We start from the raw sequence: 19,893 nt of genomic DNA on the forward strand, positions 1-19,893 counted from the left end.
AGAATGATTTTAATATTTACTACATACAACTCTATTACTGGGATCCCTAATTTTATAAGGTTGGTATTTTTATTTAATGTTTAATTCAATTCATAGATTGTAAAAGTCTATTAAGGAAAAAGCTTGTGCCCTCAATTATTTCGGAAAGGAGCTTGGTCAATTAATTATATCACGAAAAAACTTAATTTTAAAAGGTTGGTACGAGTATAAAGGATTATTCATTGCGATTCCATCAAGCTTAACATGGCGTTTAAGTATTTTGGGGACCGTTCGCTCTGTCTTACCCATAAGGGGTAAAGACGTGATTTTTGAATCTTAACATAACTTAACATATAATCACGTCCCCTGCGGGTAGATAGAACCAACAGTTATCAAAAGACTGAAAGGCCATGCTCAGCTGCTTAGCTTTTAGGCGATGGGCTAGCAACCTGTCACTATTTAAATCTCAATTCTATCTTAAAGCCAAATAGCTGAACGTGGCCAATCAGTCTTTTTAAGACTGTTGGGCTTCTGGCTACCCTGCTAGGGATATAGACGTGACTATATATATATGTATGGATGTACTCGTACACTCATAGACTAAAGACTAAAAATGAACGCCGTAATAAAGTCCATAAGTCTGCCTTAGTAGTCATGTATCCCGGGTTCTTCCGACTTTATATCACACATCGATGATTGATGTTGACATCAAAGGGTCTCTTCGTATTGAAAGCATATCCAATCCTCTCGAAAATCTGGGGCATATTGCGTAGAAGTATTGGCCCGAATAATGACGCGTTACTTTAATAACTTTTGAATTCATCAATCATCAATAAAGGATATTTTGTTTTTTAATTTTTTTTATTTATTCATGTACACAAAAACGTACTTTCACAACCCTTATTGTATTCTTGTCCACTGTACTGTACTGTAGTCCACTGCTGGATTAAGGCCTCCCCAAAAATGGGGGGATTTTACACATAGCCACGCTGGGCAGGCGCGTTGGTGAACAGTGTCTATTGATTCTGAACTATGTTATCATACCAGCATAGGAGGCGCTGCTAGCCATTGATTACTCCCTTAATCGTCTCTTATACCTAATACCCAAGGGAAAATATACATACATATATACTAATATTATAAAGCTGACAAGTTTGTTTGTTTTAACGCGCTTATCTCAGGAACTACTGGTTTGAATGAAAAATTATTTTTGCGTTGAAAAGACCATTTATCGAGGAAGGCTTTAGGCTATATAACTTCACATTACTACTACAAGGGGCAAAGAAATAATGGAAAATGTGAAGAAAAACAGAGAAAACTATTCATCCTTGATGGCTTCAATGATGCCTAAAATAACTTCCACGTAGTCGCGGGCACAGCTAGTATATTTTATATGTAGTCAGAAAATGATAGAAATGAGATTCAAATAGTGACTGAGAAATACTAAACCCGAACTATCGCCAGAAGAATGATATATACCTTTTGTAGGAAGTGTAGTACCAAAGTTAGTTATTCCTGCAGAAGATAGAAAGAGAAAAGAGGAGAGAAATAATCAGTTGACAATTACTATATTGTTGAACATAAAATTAAGTATATATTTTACAATAAAAATTATTCCTATCTAGACAAAATCCATGGCAACCGGTGCTATGGCGTATACTAAGAAAGTTGCCTACACCTATATGTATATAATTTTCAGCACCTGTCTTTTCGCAATGGAGGGTATCGGCGTGGTGATGCCAGTGGAGAACGAGATGATCAAACCGCAGCAGTTCCTGGGCTGTCCAGGGGTGCTCAACATTGCAATGACCACGGTCGTGGCGTTGTATGGCTTTGTTGGCTTCTCGGGCTACTTGAAGTATGGAGAGGAGGCAAGGGGGAGTTTGACACTCAACTTACCGCAGGATGAAATGTAAGTTTAGTTTTATGTGACAATAATAATATTGTTACCTACATACATACATATGGTCACGTCTATATCCCTTTTGGGGTAGACAGAGCCAGCAGTCTTGAAAAGGCTGATAGGCCACGCTCAGCTATTTGGCTTAATGATAGAATTGAGATTCAAATAGTAAAAGGTTGCTTGCCCATCGCCTAAGAAAGAATCTCAAGTTTGTAAGCCTATCCCTTAGCCGCCTTTTACGACATCCATGGGAAAGAGATGGAGTGGTCCTATTCTTTTTTGTACTGGTGCCGGAAACCACAACTTTACCTTCTATTTATAAATGACTTTTACAAGATGTTCTGAGTATCTTTTTGCCTTCTATTTTCAAAATCGTATATTTTTTTCAGTCTGGCCCAAACGATTTTTACAAGATGTTCTTATCATCCTTTTACCTTCTATTTTCAAAATCGTATTTTTTTTTCAGTCAGGTCCGAATGACTTTACAAGATGTTCTTATCATCTCTTTGCCTTCTATTTTCAAAATCGTATTTCTTTTTCAGTCTGGCCCAAGTCGCCAAGATACTGGTGGCTTGCGTCATGATGCTGTCATTCGCTCTAATATACTACGTCCCATTTGATGTGGTTTGGCGGAAAGTACAGGACAAGATTCCAGCGAGAGGACACAGGGTGGCTATCGCCGGGATAAGACTGGCTGGAACTCTTCTTATTGGTAAGTTCAAAGGACATATAGTCACGTCTATATCCCTTGCGGAGTAGACAAAGCCAACAGTCTTGATATGACTGAAAGGCCACGTTCAGCTGTATGGCTTTATGATGAAATTGAGATTGAAATAGTTACATGTTGGTAGCCCATCGCCTAAAAGAAGAATCCCAAGTTTATAAGCCTTTCCCTTAGTCGCTTTTTACGACATCCATGGGAACGAGATGGATTGGTCCTATTCTTTTTTTTTATTAGTGCTGGGATCCACACGGCACATTTGAATTCAATTAACATTTCAAAATATAAGTTACATTTCTATTCAATTTGATATAGTATTCTGAATAAATTCTATTAGAACAAAGGTCAAATAAAAGTTAACTGAATATGCTTGATTAAACACAGTTGCTAAACCATTCAAATGATTTATTTATATTTGAGCGAGTTTGAACTGACATCAAACGATTGAAATCTTGTTAATGTAAGATGTTGAAACCTTGAAAATGTTTTGATCTGATTCTAGATTAGTTATTTGACAAACATTCAATTTAATTTAAATCTTTATTGAATCAACAACATACATATAACATATTTCATACAATACTTACTATATTGAAACATAAATAGGTCTTAGAAATTTTATGGTAAGTGGGGATTACTTTCTTACGAAATTATTTTTTTTACTGTTGGCTCTGTCTACCCCGCAAGGGACATAGACGTGATTACATGTATGTATGTATGTATTAATAATATACAAAGGTACATCACTTATTACGTGTACTATAAATATAGGAAACAAAAATTCTCTTATTTTTGTTTCAAAGCATTTACATAATTAATTAGCTGCCGTAAAAACTTTTCCAGTTTGTTAATAATGCATAAATCATGTTGAAGATAGAGCTATATTTTCCATTTTTTTAAATATTCAGTAAGAAACTTCGAATTCGGTGGAAAACTTGCTAATTTCTAACAATAAAAAGCTTGTTACTTACTAGGTAAAAGCGGTAACACGAATCTTCATTTACCAAAGTGAATTTTAACTAAAAGACTCGAAAGTTAATTAAAGCCAGTTTATATATCGAATAAAGGTAACAAATTCTTCATGGTTCTTTATCTATTGGAAAATGGGTAAAATTAAATAATAGGTACGAATAGGGCTTCCCCCTAAAAAAATAATGGCCGGGATCCTCGATCCTCTGAGGAATCCTCTGAATCCAAATTAATTAAGTAAATATAGCATCGTTGAGTTATTATCTCATAACACGAGTCTCGAACTTACTTCAAGGCTCCCTCAATCTGTGTTACTTAACCCGTATCTATACTTTTATAATAATGCTGAAGAGTTTGTTTAAACACGCTAATCTCAAGCACTACTGAATTGAAAAATTCTTTTTGCGTCGAATAGGCCATTTATCGGGGAAGGCTAAAGCTTTAAGGCTATATAACATGCTGCAAGTATAAGGAGCAAAGAAATAATGGAAAGAAAATGTGAAAAACGGGGAAAATTATTCATACGTGAGGGCTTCAATGATGTCCAAAATAACTATTCCACGCGGACGAAGTCGCGGGCACAGCTAGTATATAATATTTATTGATATTTATAATTACTAGAAACATTTCCTGTTCCAGTCGGCATCGCATGCGCAATACCCAGACTAGAACTCTTCATGGAATTGGTCGGTGCTGTATGCCTCTCAATCCTGGGCCTGCTGCTCCCAGCTGTCACTGAGACCATCTGGAGATGGGGCAAGGACCTGGGACCATGCAACTGGATAGTGTTCAAGAATGCCTTACTTAGCATATTCTCGCTGGTAGCGATGGTATCAGGGGTTGCGTACTCCATTATTGCAATGCTTGAGAACTTGTGATAGATAACTTGTGATCGTTGTACATAATTTGTGTAAGTTAATTATATTTGTGTTAATAAGATGCTGGCTTTGTTTCTTGCTAAAGAGATTACGGTTTTTTTTTAATTTTAGCTCCTTTTAATTACAAATTTTGTAGAATCAGAACACTGAAAGTACTATCAAAAGTAACACAATGACGGCATCTGTCAACCACAATAATTGCAATAGGTTTTTTAATTATCATTTCTTTGAATTTGAAAACAAAATTGCAGTGTGGTTCCCGGCACCAATACAAAAAAAAAAGAATAGGACCACTCCATCTCTCTCCCATGGGTGTCGTAAAAGGCGACTAAGGGATAGGCTTACAAACTTGGGATTCTTTTTTAGGCGATGGGCTAGCAACCTGTCACTATTTGAAACCTCAATTCTTTCATTAAGCCAAATAGCTGGACGTGGCCATTAAGTGTTTTCAAGACTTTTGGCTCTGTCTACCCCGCAAGGCATATAGACGTGACCATATGTATGTATGTATGTTGAAAACAAAAACAGAATTAAAAATAAATTATTTATTCATATCATTGTTAAAAACATGTCATTCTACCAATGCTTAATTTCTACAAGGCAAGTAAAATAGCTCATCTTCATTAATGTGATCTGCAAAACGTTAATTTTATTAAAGACCCGTATGTTCTGTAATGAAATTTCTAATTGTCGGAGCTGATATTTTGGCGAACACACTTGGAGACAGCGGCTGTGCACAACCTCTGCCAAATGAGGTGATTCCCACCACTTTACCGTTCTGCACAGCTGGACCTCCAGAATCACCCTGCAATTAGAATTAGAGACATCAGTTTGACGGCCTCTGTGGCGCAGCGGTAGTGCGCTTGTCTGTGACACCGTAGGTCCCGGGTTCGAATCCCTATCCCGAAAACTTTTTGTAATTGGTCCGGGTCTTGGATGTTGATTTTTTTTAAGTAGCTTATATAAAATATAGTATCGTTTGAGTTAGTATCTCGTAACACAAGTCTCGAACTTACTTCGAGGCTAACTCAATCCGTGTAATTTGTGCCGTATATATTAACTTATATTATATATATTATTTAATTACAACTGCATGAAAGTTTATTTAAGAACTAGCTGTGCCGGCGACTTCGTCCGCGTGGAATAGTTATTTTGGGCATCATTGAAGCCCGCAAGGATGAACAATATTCCCCCTTTTCTTTTTTCACATTTTCCATTATTTCTTCGCTCCTAATAGTTGCAGTCTCATGGAGTCAGTTATGAACACTGCGAACTTTAATTACACTTATTGACATCTTTATCCCTCACGACGTTTACGTAAGACTCACAAGTCTCAAAAGTCACGTACTTACATACATATACTCGTAGATGGAAGATTCATGATCTCGAAGGATATCGTGACGTGTTGATATTACTAGCTTAACGCTCATAATACATACATACATATAATCACGTCTATATCCCTTGCGGGGTAGATAGAGCAAACAGTCTTGAAAATACTGAGGCTACGTTTAGCTATTTGGCTCACTGATAGAATTGACAATTATATAAAGTGACTGGTAGCTAGTCTGTCGTCTAAAAGAAGAAGAATCCCAATTTATAAAACTATCCCTTAGTCGCCTTTTACGACATCCATGGGAAAGAGATGGAGTGGTCCTATTCTTTTTTCTATTGGTGCCGTGTGTATGTACCAACCTGACAGGTTCCTTTCCCCCCTAAGAAGAAATTGCCAGCGCAGAGCATATTCTTAGTCAAAACGCTGTAGTAGACCAGCATGCATCGGAAATGAGAGACCACTGGTAACTCAGCCTCCATCAGACGTTCAGGTATTGTTGGAGCGCCTTGCTATAGTAAAAAATACTTTATGACTAAAAAAAATTGAGCATATAGCTATTGAGCAAGCATAAAATATCTAATTTTAGTCAGAAGTCTGGGAGCTAGCCCTATACTTAGTTCCTAGAGATGATGCAGATTCCCTCCCGATGTTTCACCTCAACGAATATGCATCGGTTAGCATTAAAACTAATGTTCGTAACTCAAAAAAGATTAATTACTACACTAGGTTCTTTTTACTTTTTTACAAACTAGTTTGTAAATAGGTAGGTAATAGTGATCTATTTAAAAACATGATTACATACATACATACATATAATCACGCCTATATCCCTTGCGGGGTAGACAGAGCCAACAGTCTTAAAAAGACTGATCGGTACGTTCAGCTGTTTGGCTTTATGATAGAATTGAGATTCAAATAGCGACAGGTTGCTAGCCTGTCGCCTAAAAGAAGAATCCCAAGTCTATAAGCATCTCCCTTAGTCGCCTTTTACGACATCAATGAGATAGAGATGGAGTGGTCCTATTCTTTTTTCTCATGGTGCCGGGAACCACACGGCACAAAAACATGATAATATGCATGGATTTGCCAAAAATACAAACAGATACATTAATGTTTGTCTTTCCAAACTTCAAAGTCAACTTACTTGAATTTTAAATCTGAACTTCTTAACAATTCGATCACCTTAAGAGAGATAGATAGATAGATAGATAAAACTTTTTATTGCACCATAAGAGTAAAACAAACTAAACAACAACGTACAAAAGACGGAGATGGTACAAAGGCTTATCGGTTATCGGACTTATCGCTAATGCAATATCTTCCAGTCAACCTTTGGGTGGAAGGAAACCAAACAGGAGAGTCGTGATGTACTCATGTATAAACTTACTTGCGTACGCCCCCACCCGCTGACCAATACCAGCCCCGAGTCATCCACGGGTTCTTCAAGATCCGGCAGACCTATCGCCTGGACTCTTTCGTTGAACTCTAAAGGCGCAGCAGTCTTCATCACGGCGACATCTTTATCGAAAGCTGGATTGTCATATTCTGGATGCGGAGTCACTTCAACTATAGGAATGACCGTTCCGTTCTTACGGAAGGAACTGCCGGCGCGCAACACTACAGTAGCGGGGTCGACACTACAAATCATACATACATTCATATGGTCACGTCTATATCCCTTGTGGGGTAGACAGAGCCAACAGTCTTGAAAAACTTGATAGGCCACGCTCAGCTATAATACCTACAAATCAATTAGCTTATAAGACCAATGATAAGACTTTTTACAAGTACTGTCATTTATTTAATTGTGCAATGTTTAATTATGTAAGTATTAGTGAAATATGTTAAACGATATTTATACACGCGTCATACCGCCCCAAAATTCATCTCTCCTCTCACGGGTCTACTGGAAGAGATTTCTTTTGAAATAAGTAGGACCTTTGTACTAGAATTACTGTAATAAATGCTCTTGTATATAATTTTGTGTACATAAATAAATACATACGAGTAAACTTTCAATCTCCAACACGCTCAGTGGCAATGGCATTGATGAATATTTACCGAAGGCGATGGGCTTTATTTGAATCTCAATTCCATAATTAAACCATACAGCTGAACGTGGAATTTCAGTCTTTTCAAGACTTTTGGCTTCTTCTACCTTTCAATGGATAAAGACGTGATTATACTCGTATTTATGTAAGTTATGACTAAGATATACAAGGAGAGTGTGGAGGGAAAGGTCGGAGTGGGACCTAGACGAACGTATCTTGATCAAATTAAGAACGTCTTGGTAAAGGGTCAGGTCAAAAGTACCTGAAACCGCCGAGCTTGTATGAAGAGAGTTATGAATGTGGATGAAGCGAAGGAAGTATGCAGAGATCGTGGCAAGTGGAAAGAGGTAGTCTCTGCCTACCCCTCCGGGAAAGAGGCGTGATTTTATGTATGTATGTTGTATTATGTAAGTTACATTGTTCAGGTTCCTATCGCCGTTATTTTTACGATAATAATGCAAGCAAAGTAAGATGAATAAGCCAATTAAAATCTTAAACCTAATCTTAAGCCCTCGTTAAACCATTCTTTCGTTCTATCAGATTACCAACCCTTAAAGAAAATTTCTTAACGTTCTAACACTTATGTGAGTAATTCAATGACTTTAATATATATACGGGACAAATTACATTGATTGAATTAGCCTCGAAGTAAGTTCTTTGAGACTTGTGTTACGAGATACTAACTCAACGATACTACATTTTATAAAAATACTTAATATAGATAAACATCCAAGACCCAGGCCAATCAGACAAAGTTCTTTTCTCATCATGCCCTGGCCGGGATTCGAACCCGGGACCTCCGATGTCACAGACAAGCGTATTACTGCTGCGCCACAGAGGCCGTCAAATGACTATTAAACCGATAAGGGAATTAATTACTTAAAATTTGTAGGCAACCTTCTTGGTATACGCCATAGCAACGGTTGCCATAGTTTTATTAGTTAGGTAAAAATGTCAGAGAAATATGTAAAATATTTTTCATTTTATGTTCAATAATATAGTAATTTTAAACTGATTATTTCTCTCCTCTTTTCTCCTTCTATAACTAACTTTGTAACTATACTTCCTACAACTGTGACCCCGACGTGATAGAACTTAGTTTTCACGACGAATAACTAACTTTGTAACTATACTTCTTACGAAATTAATTAAAAGTCCTTTAAAACAATTGTTATTTACTTACTTTTGAGCACAATGAGCAGCAGTCAAAATATAATTCTCACTGATAATGATGCCTCCACAGAAATAAGAATTGTTCACGATAAAAGACACTTGATAGGGATGGTCTTCTATATCTGCTTCCCTTCCACCAACGACACGATCCTCATAAACTACAGGCTTTGTATCAACATCATGTGGATCCAAAGGTACTTTCTCTGCAAGTATTATGGAGTCCAGATCTATAATTAAGGGATCTCCTAGTGGTACCGGTCTGAGTTCTGGATGCACTGGGATTTTGTCCGACAAGATTATAGGGCTGTGACCTGTAACAATTACATACATATGGGCACGTCTATATCCCTTTCGGGGTAGACAGAGCCAACAGTCTTGAAAAGACTGAATGGCCACGTTGAGCTATTTGGCTTAATGATAGAATTGAGATTCAAATAGTGACAGGTTGCTAGCCCATCGCCTAAAAAAGAATCCCAAGTTTGTAAGCCTTAGTCGCCTTTTACAACATCCATGACAAAGAGATGGAGTGGTCCTATTCTTTTTTGTATTGGTGCCGGGAACCACACGGCACGTAACAATTCATGAATAATAATGAAAATAAAAACGACGAGATCTTGCGAGAAATAGTAGGCTCTTGCGCATCGCTTGGCTCGTTTTGGCGGTGACAAAACCGTTCAGCCAGATTATTAGTGTTAACAAATACCTAGATTACCTAGTTGATTAAAATTTTATCACAAATCAGTTTGTGGTTCCCGGCACCAATAAAAAAAAAGAATAGGACCTCTCCGTCTCGTTCCCATGGATGTCGTAAAAGGCGACTAAGGGATAGGCTTATAAACTTGGGATCCTTCTTTAGTCGATGGGCTTGCAATCTGTCACTATTTGAATCTCAATTCTATCATTAAGCCAAACAGCTGAACGTGGCCTATCAGTCTTTTCAAGACTGTTGGCTCTGTCTACCCCGTAAGGGATAAAGACGTAATCATATGTATGTATGTATGTATTTTATTCTATCCAATAAGCTGCAAAATTTTGAACGCGTGTAATTAAAGCTACTATCAAATAAACAACGTCTTGTCTTAACACAAAGTGAAACGCGTATTAACCGAATAACGTCTTTAACCTTGTTCCAAAATTTCCACACAGTCAAATTGTACCCCGATATAATTTCCTCAAATTTCCCCCGAGAACGAAGGTCCGGGTGAATGCAATAATGACAAACATTTGGTGAGCTGAATGAATCCTTAATGTTGACTTGCGGCGATCGTTCGTCTGCAAAGGATTTCCGTATTTTGACTTCGCCTAAATGCTCACATTGGGCCAATATTGGACTAAACATATGGCCAACACGGCTGTACTATTTTACTTTATTGTACAAAATACAAATCTAAGCATTATCTACCAATCGTCCATCGGGTCTAACAGAGAACGTTTTGTGGGATCAAACTCAATAAATATATTTATACCTATACAAAATTTGAAATAAATATTAAATGAATGTTTTAAATATAGATTTCATAATATATTACGTTTCATAATGTTTTACGCCCTACTACTGTGAATTTTCAAGTTTAACTGGTTCTGTCTATTAGCATAAAAAATTAAGCCATAATATAAATTAGCATACCGTATTACGGTATAATGATTGTTGAGCATAATGTTCTTTTGTCGTGCCGTGTGGTTCCCGGCAGCAATACAAAAAAGAATAGGACTACTACATACCCATGAATGTCGTAAAAGGCGACTAAGGGATAGGCTTACAAACTTGAGATTCTTTTTTTAGGCGATAGGCTAGCAACTTGTCACTATTCGAATCTCAATCTATCTTAAAGCCAAATAGCTGAACGTGGCCTATCAGTCCGCTCAGGACTGTTGGCTCTGTCTACCCCGCAAGGATATAGACGTGATTATATGTATGTATGTAATGTTCTTTTGCATAATGGGTCACGCATAATTATGTAAAGCTTAACTACCCTAACCTATGTGGCAAAAGTGGCCCCTGTTAACTTTATTGTTATATTTACTAGATTAGGGCGAGACAAACTTGGATTGTCCAACCCAGGATCCTAGTCCAGGGCTCCGGAGAGGTGTGGACGAATCCGGGATGTAAGTTAATAATTAACAAACGTTTCGAATTTATAGTACGTACATACATACATATGTATATATGATCACGTCTTTATCCCTTATGGGGTAGACAGAGCCACAGTCTTGAAAAGACTGATAGGCCACGTTTCGCCTAAAAGAAGAATCCCAAGTTTATAAGCCTATCCCTTAGTCGCCTTTTACGACATCCATGGGAACGAGATGGAGTGGTCCTATTCTTTTTTTTATTGGTGCCGGGAACCACACGGCACTAAATTTATAGTATAAGACGTTATTAATTTGAGCCTTGGCCAGTTCCTGGACCAATGTGTACATGCCTTTACCAGCGTGTTTAATTCCCATGACACGTTTACGAAGTTGTGACAACGGCTTATGTTCAATGATTCGCAGTTACCCACGAGATTAGAAAATTATAATGTTTTGTGACATAAGTTAGTGATTACAGCCTAATAAACACGCTTATATTTTGGGATTCTTCTTTTAGGCTAAAGGCTAATGAGTTTCAGTATTCGAGAATCTCAGTTCAATCATAAAGCCATCTAGCATTACCTTAAGACTTTTTAAGAGTTATCGCTCTTTTTCTTCTGCACACATATTAGTATTTAGATAAATGAAGACAAATAATAAAATCTATACTAATATTATAAAGTTGAAGAGTTTGTTTGTTTGAACGCGCTAATTTCAGGAACTACTGGTTCGATTTGAAAAGTTCTTTTTGCGTTGAATAGACCATTTATCGGGGAAGGCTTTAGGCTATATACATAACATCATGCTGCAACTATAAGGAGCAAAGAAATAATGGAAAATGTGAAAAAAATGGGGAAAACTATTCATCCTTGAGGGCTTCAATGATGCCCAAAATAACTATTCCACGCGGACGAAGTTGCGGGCACAGCTAGTAAATTATATAACAATATTTATGAATTGGTTTCTTTTTATTAATATAATACAGATAATCAAATTGTAAGTAAAAAGCCTTAAAAAGGATTAAATGTTCATGATTAAAATTTACGCTTATTTTTGCTAAAAGGAAAGTTTTTAACGAAACGATAAGGAGCTTTCCGAACTAACGCTTTGAACATTGCATTTTGAGCTTTCAAATAAGTTGCTCAAGTTCCTTCGTAAGCACCTGTTATATAAAATGTTGAAGCGTTTTAGTAAAGTTTCACACATTGTCGTATGGTTTCCGGAACTTTCAAAATAACGACTTTATCACTATCCAGTGGAAATGGTAAAAGGCGACTAAGGGAATAGGAGCACATTCATATAGTGCAAGTTTAAATGCTGGTTTGGTGGCGAAGTTAAAAAAAGTGTTTGCCATCTCTCTCTCTTCCCATGCATTTTATAAAAGTCTATCAACGGAATGGCTAATTTGGGATTCTTCTTTTAGGTGATGGGCTAGTAACATTATTACTATTTCTATCTTAACGTCAATTAACCTAATGCACTGATTATTATTTGCGTTTTAACTAATTGTCTAATTAATAATCCTTTTGTATATTTCTAAATTATATCTTGTTTTAGATTAACAACCTTTTATATTCATAATTTACCACAAGAAAGGTAAAAATTAATTGAAGATACCTTTAAAAAGCATTAGCAACTAATTTTCTTTTAATACTACTAAACTTTTATATTTTCTGAAATCTTTAGTTCTCTGTCATTTGGCCCATATATTTTAAATTTCCATTTATTTCACAGCGATTTTATGTTCATTTTAAAAATATTAACACCCATACTAAAAGTTTTACTCAAACATGATTAATTACACCTGCTTTCTCAAATATACAAAAATAAATATACAAAAAAATAAAACACATATCGAATCGAAAGGGTAAATATAAAAGGAATATTAAATATAATACGACAAAAACAATAGAACCACTCTCTCCCATTGATGTCGTAAAAGGCGATAAAGGCATAGGCTTATAAACTTGGGATTCTTCTTTTAGGCGATGGGCTAGCAACCTGTCACTATTTGAATCTCAATTCTATCATCAACCCAAGAAGTTGAACGTGACCTATCAGTCTTTTCGAGTCTATTATCGCTATGTCTACCCCGCAAGGGATATAGACGTGACCATATGTGTCTTTTTAAAATATAGTCTAAATTCCAATTAGTAGAGCAGGTCAAAATACTGACCCAAATGAAATCTCAACTTACCCATACAATGAGCTAAAGCAAACAAAGTAATTATCACGTAAAAAAACATGATTTAGGTCCACTATTAGATGAAATACTGGCGAGGATCAGAATGTCAACTATTTATGGGCTCCCCATTTGAATAGGTATCGTATATAGATTACCCACATGGAATAAATTTGGTTTGCTGTCATAATGGCCATTGGGTATTCTAGACTAGGAGGTGGAGACTTATTTATGTTACTACTAGAGGCCGCCCGTGATTTCGTCCGCAAACCTTATCAATCCCGCGGGAACTCCGGGATAAAAAATATATGTTATTAGCCTATATATTATTATGGGTCTTCAGCTACCTACATACCAAATTTCATCGTAATCGGTTCAGTAGTTATTGCGTGAAAGAGTAAAAAACATCCATACTGACATCCTGAGATACTCACAAACTTTCGCATTTATAATATTAGTAGGTTTAGCCCGTGATTTCGTCCGCCCTTAATCTTTATGAATTTTTACTCATTTTCTTATTCAAATGCTATAAATCTAAGCTATACTGGAAAGGCACATAAACATACATATTAACCGTGTGGTTACCGGCACCTATAGGAAAAATAATAGGGCACCTATAGGAAAAATAATAGGACCACTCCATCTCTTTTCCATGGATGTCGTAAAAGACGAATTAGGGATAGGCTTATAAACTTAGGATTCTTTTGCCTTTTTACTATTTCTTTTTTTCCCTTGTGGAGAAGGAGGACGTTCAGCTATTTGACTTAATGATATAATTATATCGTAATGCTATTTATACCTATATTTTTTAAGATCGTCATTAAATAAACAGTGATAAAACGTACAAGTTCTCCACTAGCATTCATCTAGCACGTATAAAGAACTCAACGAAACGTTATACATGCTCCCGGACTACGCAAGCAAGCATGTTTTTTAAATGAAGTTGTCATCGGTACTTTCACGGTTTCTGAGAAATCCACGGTTAACATGCAGACACACGGCCAAGGTTTTGCAATCAAGGACACCTATTGTTTAGGATGCATAAGCCTTCGGTTAAAGGGTTTCTAAGGACATTCTACATTTTGACATTTATGTCTATTTAAATTTAGGAAATATGTAGTCTCTGCCTAACCCTCCGGGAAAAAGGCGTGAGTTTATGTATGTGAATTTAAAACTGAATGGTTTCTATCAAGCGTGCCAAAATGTCTATATCAAAGTAATCTTCGGGACGTCCAAGCGGAAGATCAGGTCAAGAGTACCCGAAACCGACGAGCTTGCATGAAGAGAATTATGAATGTGGATGAAGCGAAAGAAGTAGTCCATGCCTACTCTTCTAAGAAACAGGAGTGATTTTGTGTATGTATACATACATACACAACAAATACTTATTATTTCAGTAAATATATATACATATTTCCTACATACATACATGTATACATACATGTATGTAGGAAACATGTATATATATTTACTGAAAATAATAAGTATTTTCAACAAAAAAAACCAGCTTCTTTTTCATCTCTGTTCGCTTATATCATTAATTTCTAGTGCCGACTAAAGTTATCCACATCTACACTGTTAATAAAGAGCAAATTATTTGTATTTTTGCATTTTTGTATGTTAGTAACGAATAATCTCAAAAGCTACAAGACTGATTTTCACGAAATTTACGGTACAGATATAAAATAGATCTTCGGATGTGACATAGACTACATTTTTTCTATAATTTTCCACAACAGCAAACCCCAGCGCAAAGGCTAGTTATATAAAAAAAATCTCATAAATTGAAATACATAATGAAACTAACACAATAAAACACCAGACGAAAGTAATAAAAACTCTTTTCTAGATGAAGATAAATCATGTTAATATAATATTTGCATGCGATATTAAATCCCTTTTTCTCATAAATTCATAAATCAAACATTTATACTACTTGTAAACTTATACATTCCCAAACACAATATATGAACAGGTAAAATTAATAACAGTTAAGGAAAACTAACAGTCAAGCAAGAGTCGGAACATGTAGGATTTTTTTTTTTGTACGAGTACTTTATTGTACAAAATACAAAATGCAGATTTGTAGCACAATTGGCGGGCTTAATGGATTGATTATTGAAATGCTAACTCAATCTGTGTAATTTGTCCCGTATATATTTATTATTTATATATCACTGAAACCGGTCCGGAAATTTTTGAGTATACATTACAAACCTAGTATTTGAAATAAACGCTATATTTAGAGAGAAGAAGAGGAAATAACCTCTTTTCCTTCCGCTTGAGGTATTTATAAAAAATTTAATGGCAGTATTTTTTAATGAGCGCTCCAACGTCTTGTTTTCTAAAGGGCAAAAGAATATTTTTAACATAACTCATTCTCGGAATGTCATTTGTCTTTTCTTTAGAAAATAAATTAATTTTCTCTCTGACAACAACGAAAATAATTTAGATAGTTCATTAATACATATATTTATGTTCCCCTTAATGGAAGCAGACATGGTTGCATTTTATTCTTTGTATATCAAGCTGCAATTATTTAGTTCGTAGTAAAACACTGTTTATTCATGCCGTGTTAAAAGCAATGCTCACTGCACGCAAACCAACAGATTAAAACAATATTGGCTGTTAGTAAGTCCAATGGCAGATATATTTAATTATTCGCAGCAGGGGAAAAATTTATTCTACCAAGTTTCGCAATCAAAGATTCAATTTTTGTTAGAACGCGCGTTTTGAACTATATTCATACCAAATTTTATTCGAATCGGTTCAGCGGTTTTGCTGCCAAAGTGGAACAGACAAACAGACTTGCGCATTTATAATATTAGTAAAGGATTATGTGGATACGCTAATATGTGAATTTATTTGACAGTTTTACGCGTGCGTTACAGAATAATAATAATAATATAAGTATATATAATAAGTATGTATAAGTATATATCTTATAGATTCCAGTTCAATATACAATACAATTTCATTGTTTCTATAAACAGGGCTACAAACGCGCAGTAGCCTTCAGTGCTCTGTTTTGTACGTAATCCCTGGGCGTAATAAAAGGGATTACATTCATGTAGTAAAATATTAAGTGAGTCCATCATCGTTCTGGCGTTTTTATCCCGGTTTAGCACTTGCCGTGTGGTTCCCGGCACCAATACAAAAAAGAATAGGACCGCTCCATCTCTTTCCCATGGATGTCGTAAAAGGCGACTATGGGATAGGCTTACAAACTTGGGATTCTTTTTTGGACGATGGGCTAGCAACCTGTCACTATTTGAATCTCAATTCTATCATTAAGCCAAATAGCTGAACGTGGCCATTCAGTCTTTTCAAGACTGTTGGCTCTGTCTACCCCGCAAGGGATATAGACGTGACCATATGTATGTATGTGTTTAGCACTTCCTGGGGTGGGAGTAGGGACCGGTGTTTACGTCTGCCTGACCAATTTATTTACTTCCGGCATTTGACGGTCTCTGTGGCGCAGCGGTAGTGCGCTTGTCTGTGACACTGGATGTTCCGGGGTCGAATCCCGGCCAGGGCATGATGAGGAAAGAACTTTTTCTGATTGGCCTGGGTCTTGGATTTTTATCTATATAAGTACTTATTATATTATAAAATATAGTATCGTTGAGTTAGTATCTCGTAACACAAGTCTCGAACTTACTTCGATGGTAACTCAATCTGTGTGATTTGTCCCGTATATATTTATTTATTTATCCCTTTTACAAATTTATGCACACGACTTCACGGCTCACATTATAAACATAGTTTTTAAATAGATGGTTTATGTAGTTATTATAGAAAAGAAAAGAGTATGTTAAGATGGCTTAGTCATGTGGAGAAGATGAATGAAAGCAGGTTGACTAAGCAGATATACAAGGAGAGTGTGGAGGGAAAGGTCGGAGCGGAAAGGCCTGGACGAACGTATCTTAATCAAATTAAGGACGTCCTGGCAAAGGGTCAGTTCAAGAGTACCCGAAACCGCCGAGCTTACATGAAGATAGTTATGAATGTGGATGAAGCGAATTAAGTATGCAAAGACCGTGGCAAGTGGAAAGATGTACTCTCTGCCTACCCCTCAGGGAGAAAGGCATGATTTTATGTATGTATGTATTTAGTTAATTTTTGATTCGCCTTGAACAAAATTATATTTTTCCTAAACAGCATAATTTAATAGTGTTTTTTTTGCAAATTTGTCAAATAATTAGTTTTGAAATGAGCGTATTCTTCACAGACAAAAACGCATGTTATTACTAAAAGAAATGAACATAGCCCATAGTTTGATATTGTAATAGTTATCAAAATTATGGCAATTGAAATAAAAGTATAATATTCTTTGACATTGGGTGATACCCTGAGAATATCTAATGAATAAATTGACCATAACAAATATTAACTCCCATAAGTGTTATTACTATACATATCAATGACAATAATATATTTAATGTTATTGACTACAAATATACTTCAAATTTGAGTTATAATGAAAGATGAAAGATATCTTCAAATAAATAACAAAGGTTCTGTATGTTTTATTGTTAATATATAGATATACTAGAGGCCGCCCGCGACTTCGTCCGCATGGAAACCCTATCAATCCCGCGGGAACTCTGGGATAAAAAGTAGCCTATGTGTTATTCTGGGTCTTCAGCTACCTACATACCAAATTTCATGGTAATCGGTTCAGTAGTTTTTGCGTGAAATAGTAACAAACATCCATACAAACTTTCGCCTTTATAATAGTAGTAGGATATCTAAACTCGTAACTGTACCTGGATAATTAAGAGCTATATTGTTACCATATTCAAGGTATAAATAAGTCAACATTTTCTGCAATATTTAATAGTAATCATATGCGAATTTATTTTCTTATTTCTTATACATACATATAGTCACGTCTATATCCCTGCCAGGGTAGACAGAGCCAACATTCTTGAAAAGACTGAGAGGTCACGTTCAGCTGTGTATGTATGGCTTTGTGATGGAATTGGGACTCAAATAGTGACAGGTTGCTAGCCCATCGACTACAAGTAATTTCTTGTAGTGCAATAAAGAGTTGTTGTGTTCTGTTGAGTAATGTTGATCATAGGAATTTGATAATTCCGACTTTTGTGTGTAGTAGTTACAGGAATAGAAAAGGATATGTTAAGATGGTTCGGCCATGTGGAGAGGATGAATGAAATCAGGTTGACAAAGCAGATATACAAGGAGAGTATGGAGGGAAAGGTCGGAGTGGGAAGACCTAGACGAACGTATCTTGATCAAATTAAGAACGTCCTAGTAAAGGGTCAGGTCAAAAGTACCCGAAACCGCCGAGCTTGCATGAAGAGAGTTATGAATGTGGATGAAGCGAAGGAAGTATGCAAAGATCGTGGCAAGTGGAAAGAGGTAGTCTCTGCCTACCCCTCCGGGAAAGAGGCGTGATTTTATGTATGTCTGTATGTATTAACATTTTCTCAAAAATCTTCAATATATAGGGTGCCGATATAAACAACGGAAAAAAAGTATCCAGTATCTATTAAAAATAATTATTATTGATGTTGTAAACAGTCTGCATGTGAAAGGCTCACTGTAGGTATTTTCATTTTCAATATTTCTATATTTTTTTTTGTTTGTGGCATTATTTTTAACCTGTAACTTCTTCTAAAACTCCACTTTTGTGCTACTCAGTCGGCTCTTTGACAAAATAGTGAACCATTTTTAATTTAGTTAAAAGCATTACTCGTATGGATATCTTTTAACCTTTGTACTTATTTAATGTATGTTCAAATTACTCGATTATTTTCAATGTCAAAAGTTTTATTCCACTTATTAAATATAATAATTTAAATAATAGACGTTTCGGATAATGATTACTTAAATTATTTGATTTTTTTGTAAACTCTAAGTTATATAAAAAAGAAGAAATTTGTCTGATTATCTTGAGAACTGATAATGAAATTATTAGATTTCTTAAGGAGATAACGAGAGGATTTTACTTTTCACGAAGGCAGAATTGCAGGCAAAACCGCCTTTTAAATAACAAGACGTTAATAAATCAGCCTTTACTGGATTTATAGTGTATAAAATCTATTTCAGTTAGTCATTATGTTGATTGATTATTTTGACATCTAAATAGAGATAATCATTAGCTAAACGTGCCGTGTGGTTCTCGACACTAATAAAAAAAAAATATAACTTCATCTCATTCCCATGGATGTCGTAAAAGGCAACTAGGCGATGAGCTTATAAACTTGGGATTCTTCTTTTAGGCGATGGGCTAGCAACCTGTCACTTTTGAATCTCAATTCTATCATTAACCCAACAGCTGAACGTGGCCTATCAGTCTGTTGGCTCTGTTTACCCCGCAAAGGATTTAGACGTGATTTTATGTATGTATGTACGTTTTAGCTAAACTTTGCATTTGAGTATTAGGGTGGGCCAAAAAATTTTTTATCCTCCTTTCTTTTTGCAATAGCGATAAAAAGGTGCCTATTGATATAAAAGACGCATGTGTGAAGTATTTTCAAATTCTTTTAAAGGTATCAACCTCCGGATTGACTTTGAAATTTTCGAAAAATACAATTTTCGGCATTTTTTATAGCCCAAATAAAAAAGCGTTCCGTTTGAACTTTAACTAAGTTTAAAGTGT

At 35.8% G+C, this 19,893-nt stretch overlaps 2 protein-coding genes across 2 annotated transcripts in view; one reads left to right on the forward strand and one right to left on the reverse strand.

Moving 5' to 3' along the window:
- The window catches only part of LOC106142882 (proton-coupled amino acid transporter-like protein CG1139), a 31,720-nt gene extending 27,215 nt beyond the window's left edge, over positions 1–4,505 (forward strand). Inside the window, exons 8-10 of the mRNA XM_060944842.1 lie at positions 1,679–1,891; positions 2,425–2,594; positions 4,212–4,505. Of these exons, the coding sequence (XP_060800825.1) occupies positions 1,679–1,891; positions 2,425–2,594; positions 4,212–4,450 (622 nt within the window). The 3' untranslated portion in view covers positions 4,451–4,505. The remainder of the gene's footprint in view (positions 1–1,678; positions 1,892–2,424; positions 2,595–4,211) is intronic.
- Positions 4,506–5,102: 597 nt separating this feature from the next.
- Positions 5,103–9,340, reverse strand: LOC106142828 (trypsin-3). Its single transcript, XM_013344737.1, has 4 exons — positions 9,021–9,340; positions 7,174–7,423; positions 6,146–6,295; positions 5,103–5,255 (listed from the first exon to the last, which is right to left on the reverse strand). The coding sequence occupies exons 1-4, from the start codon at positions 9,338–9,340 to the stop codon at positions 5,103–5,105; spliced, it is 873 nt and encodes a 290-aa protein (XP_013200191.1).
- Between the last annotated feature and the right edge of the window lie 10,553 nt (positions 9,341–19,893).

Source organism: Amyelois transitella, chromosome 6, assembly GCF_032362555.1.
Source record: "Amyelois transitella isolate CPQ chromosome 6, ilAmyTran1.1, whole genome shotgun sequence".
Taxonomy (NCBI): Eukaryota; Metazoa; Arthropoda; class Insecta; order Lepidoptera; family Pyralidae; genus Amyelois; species Amyelois transitella.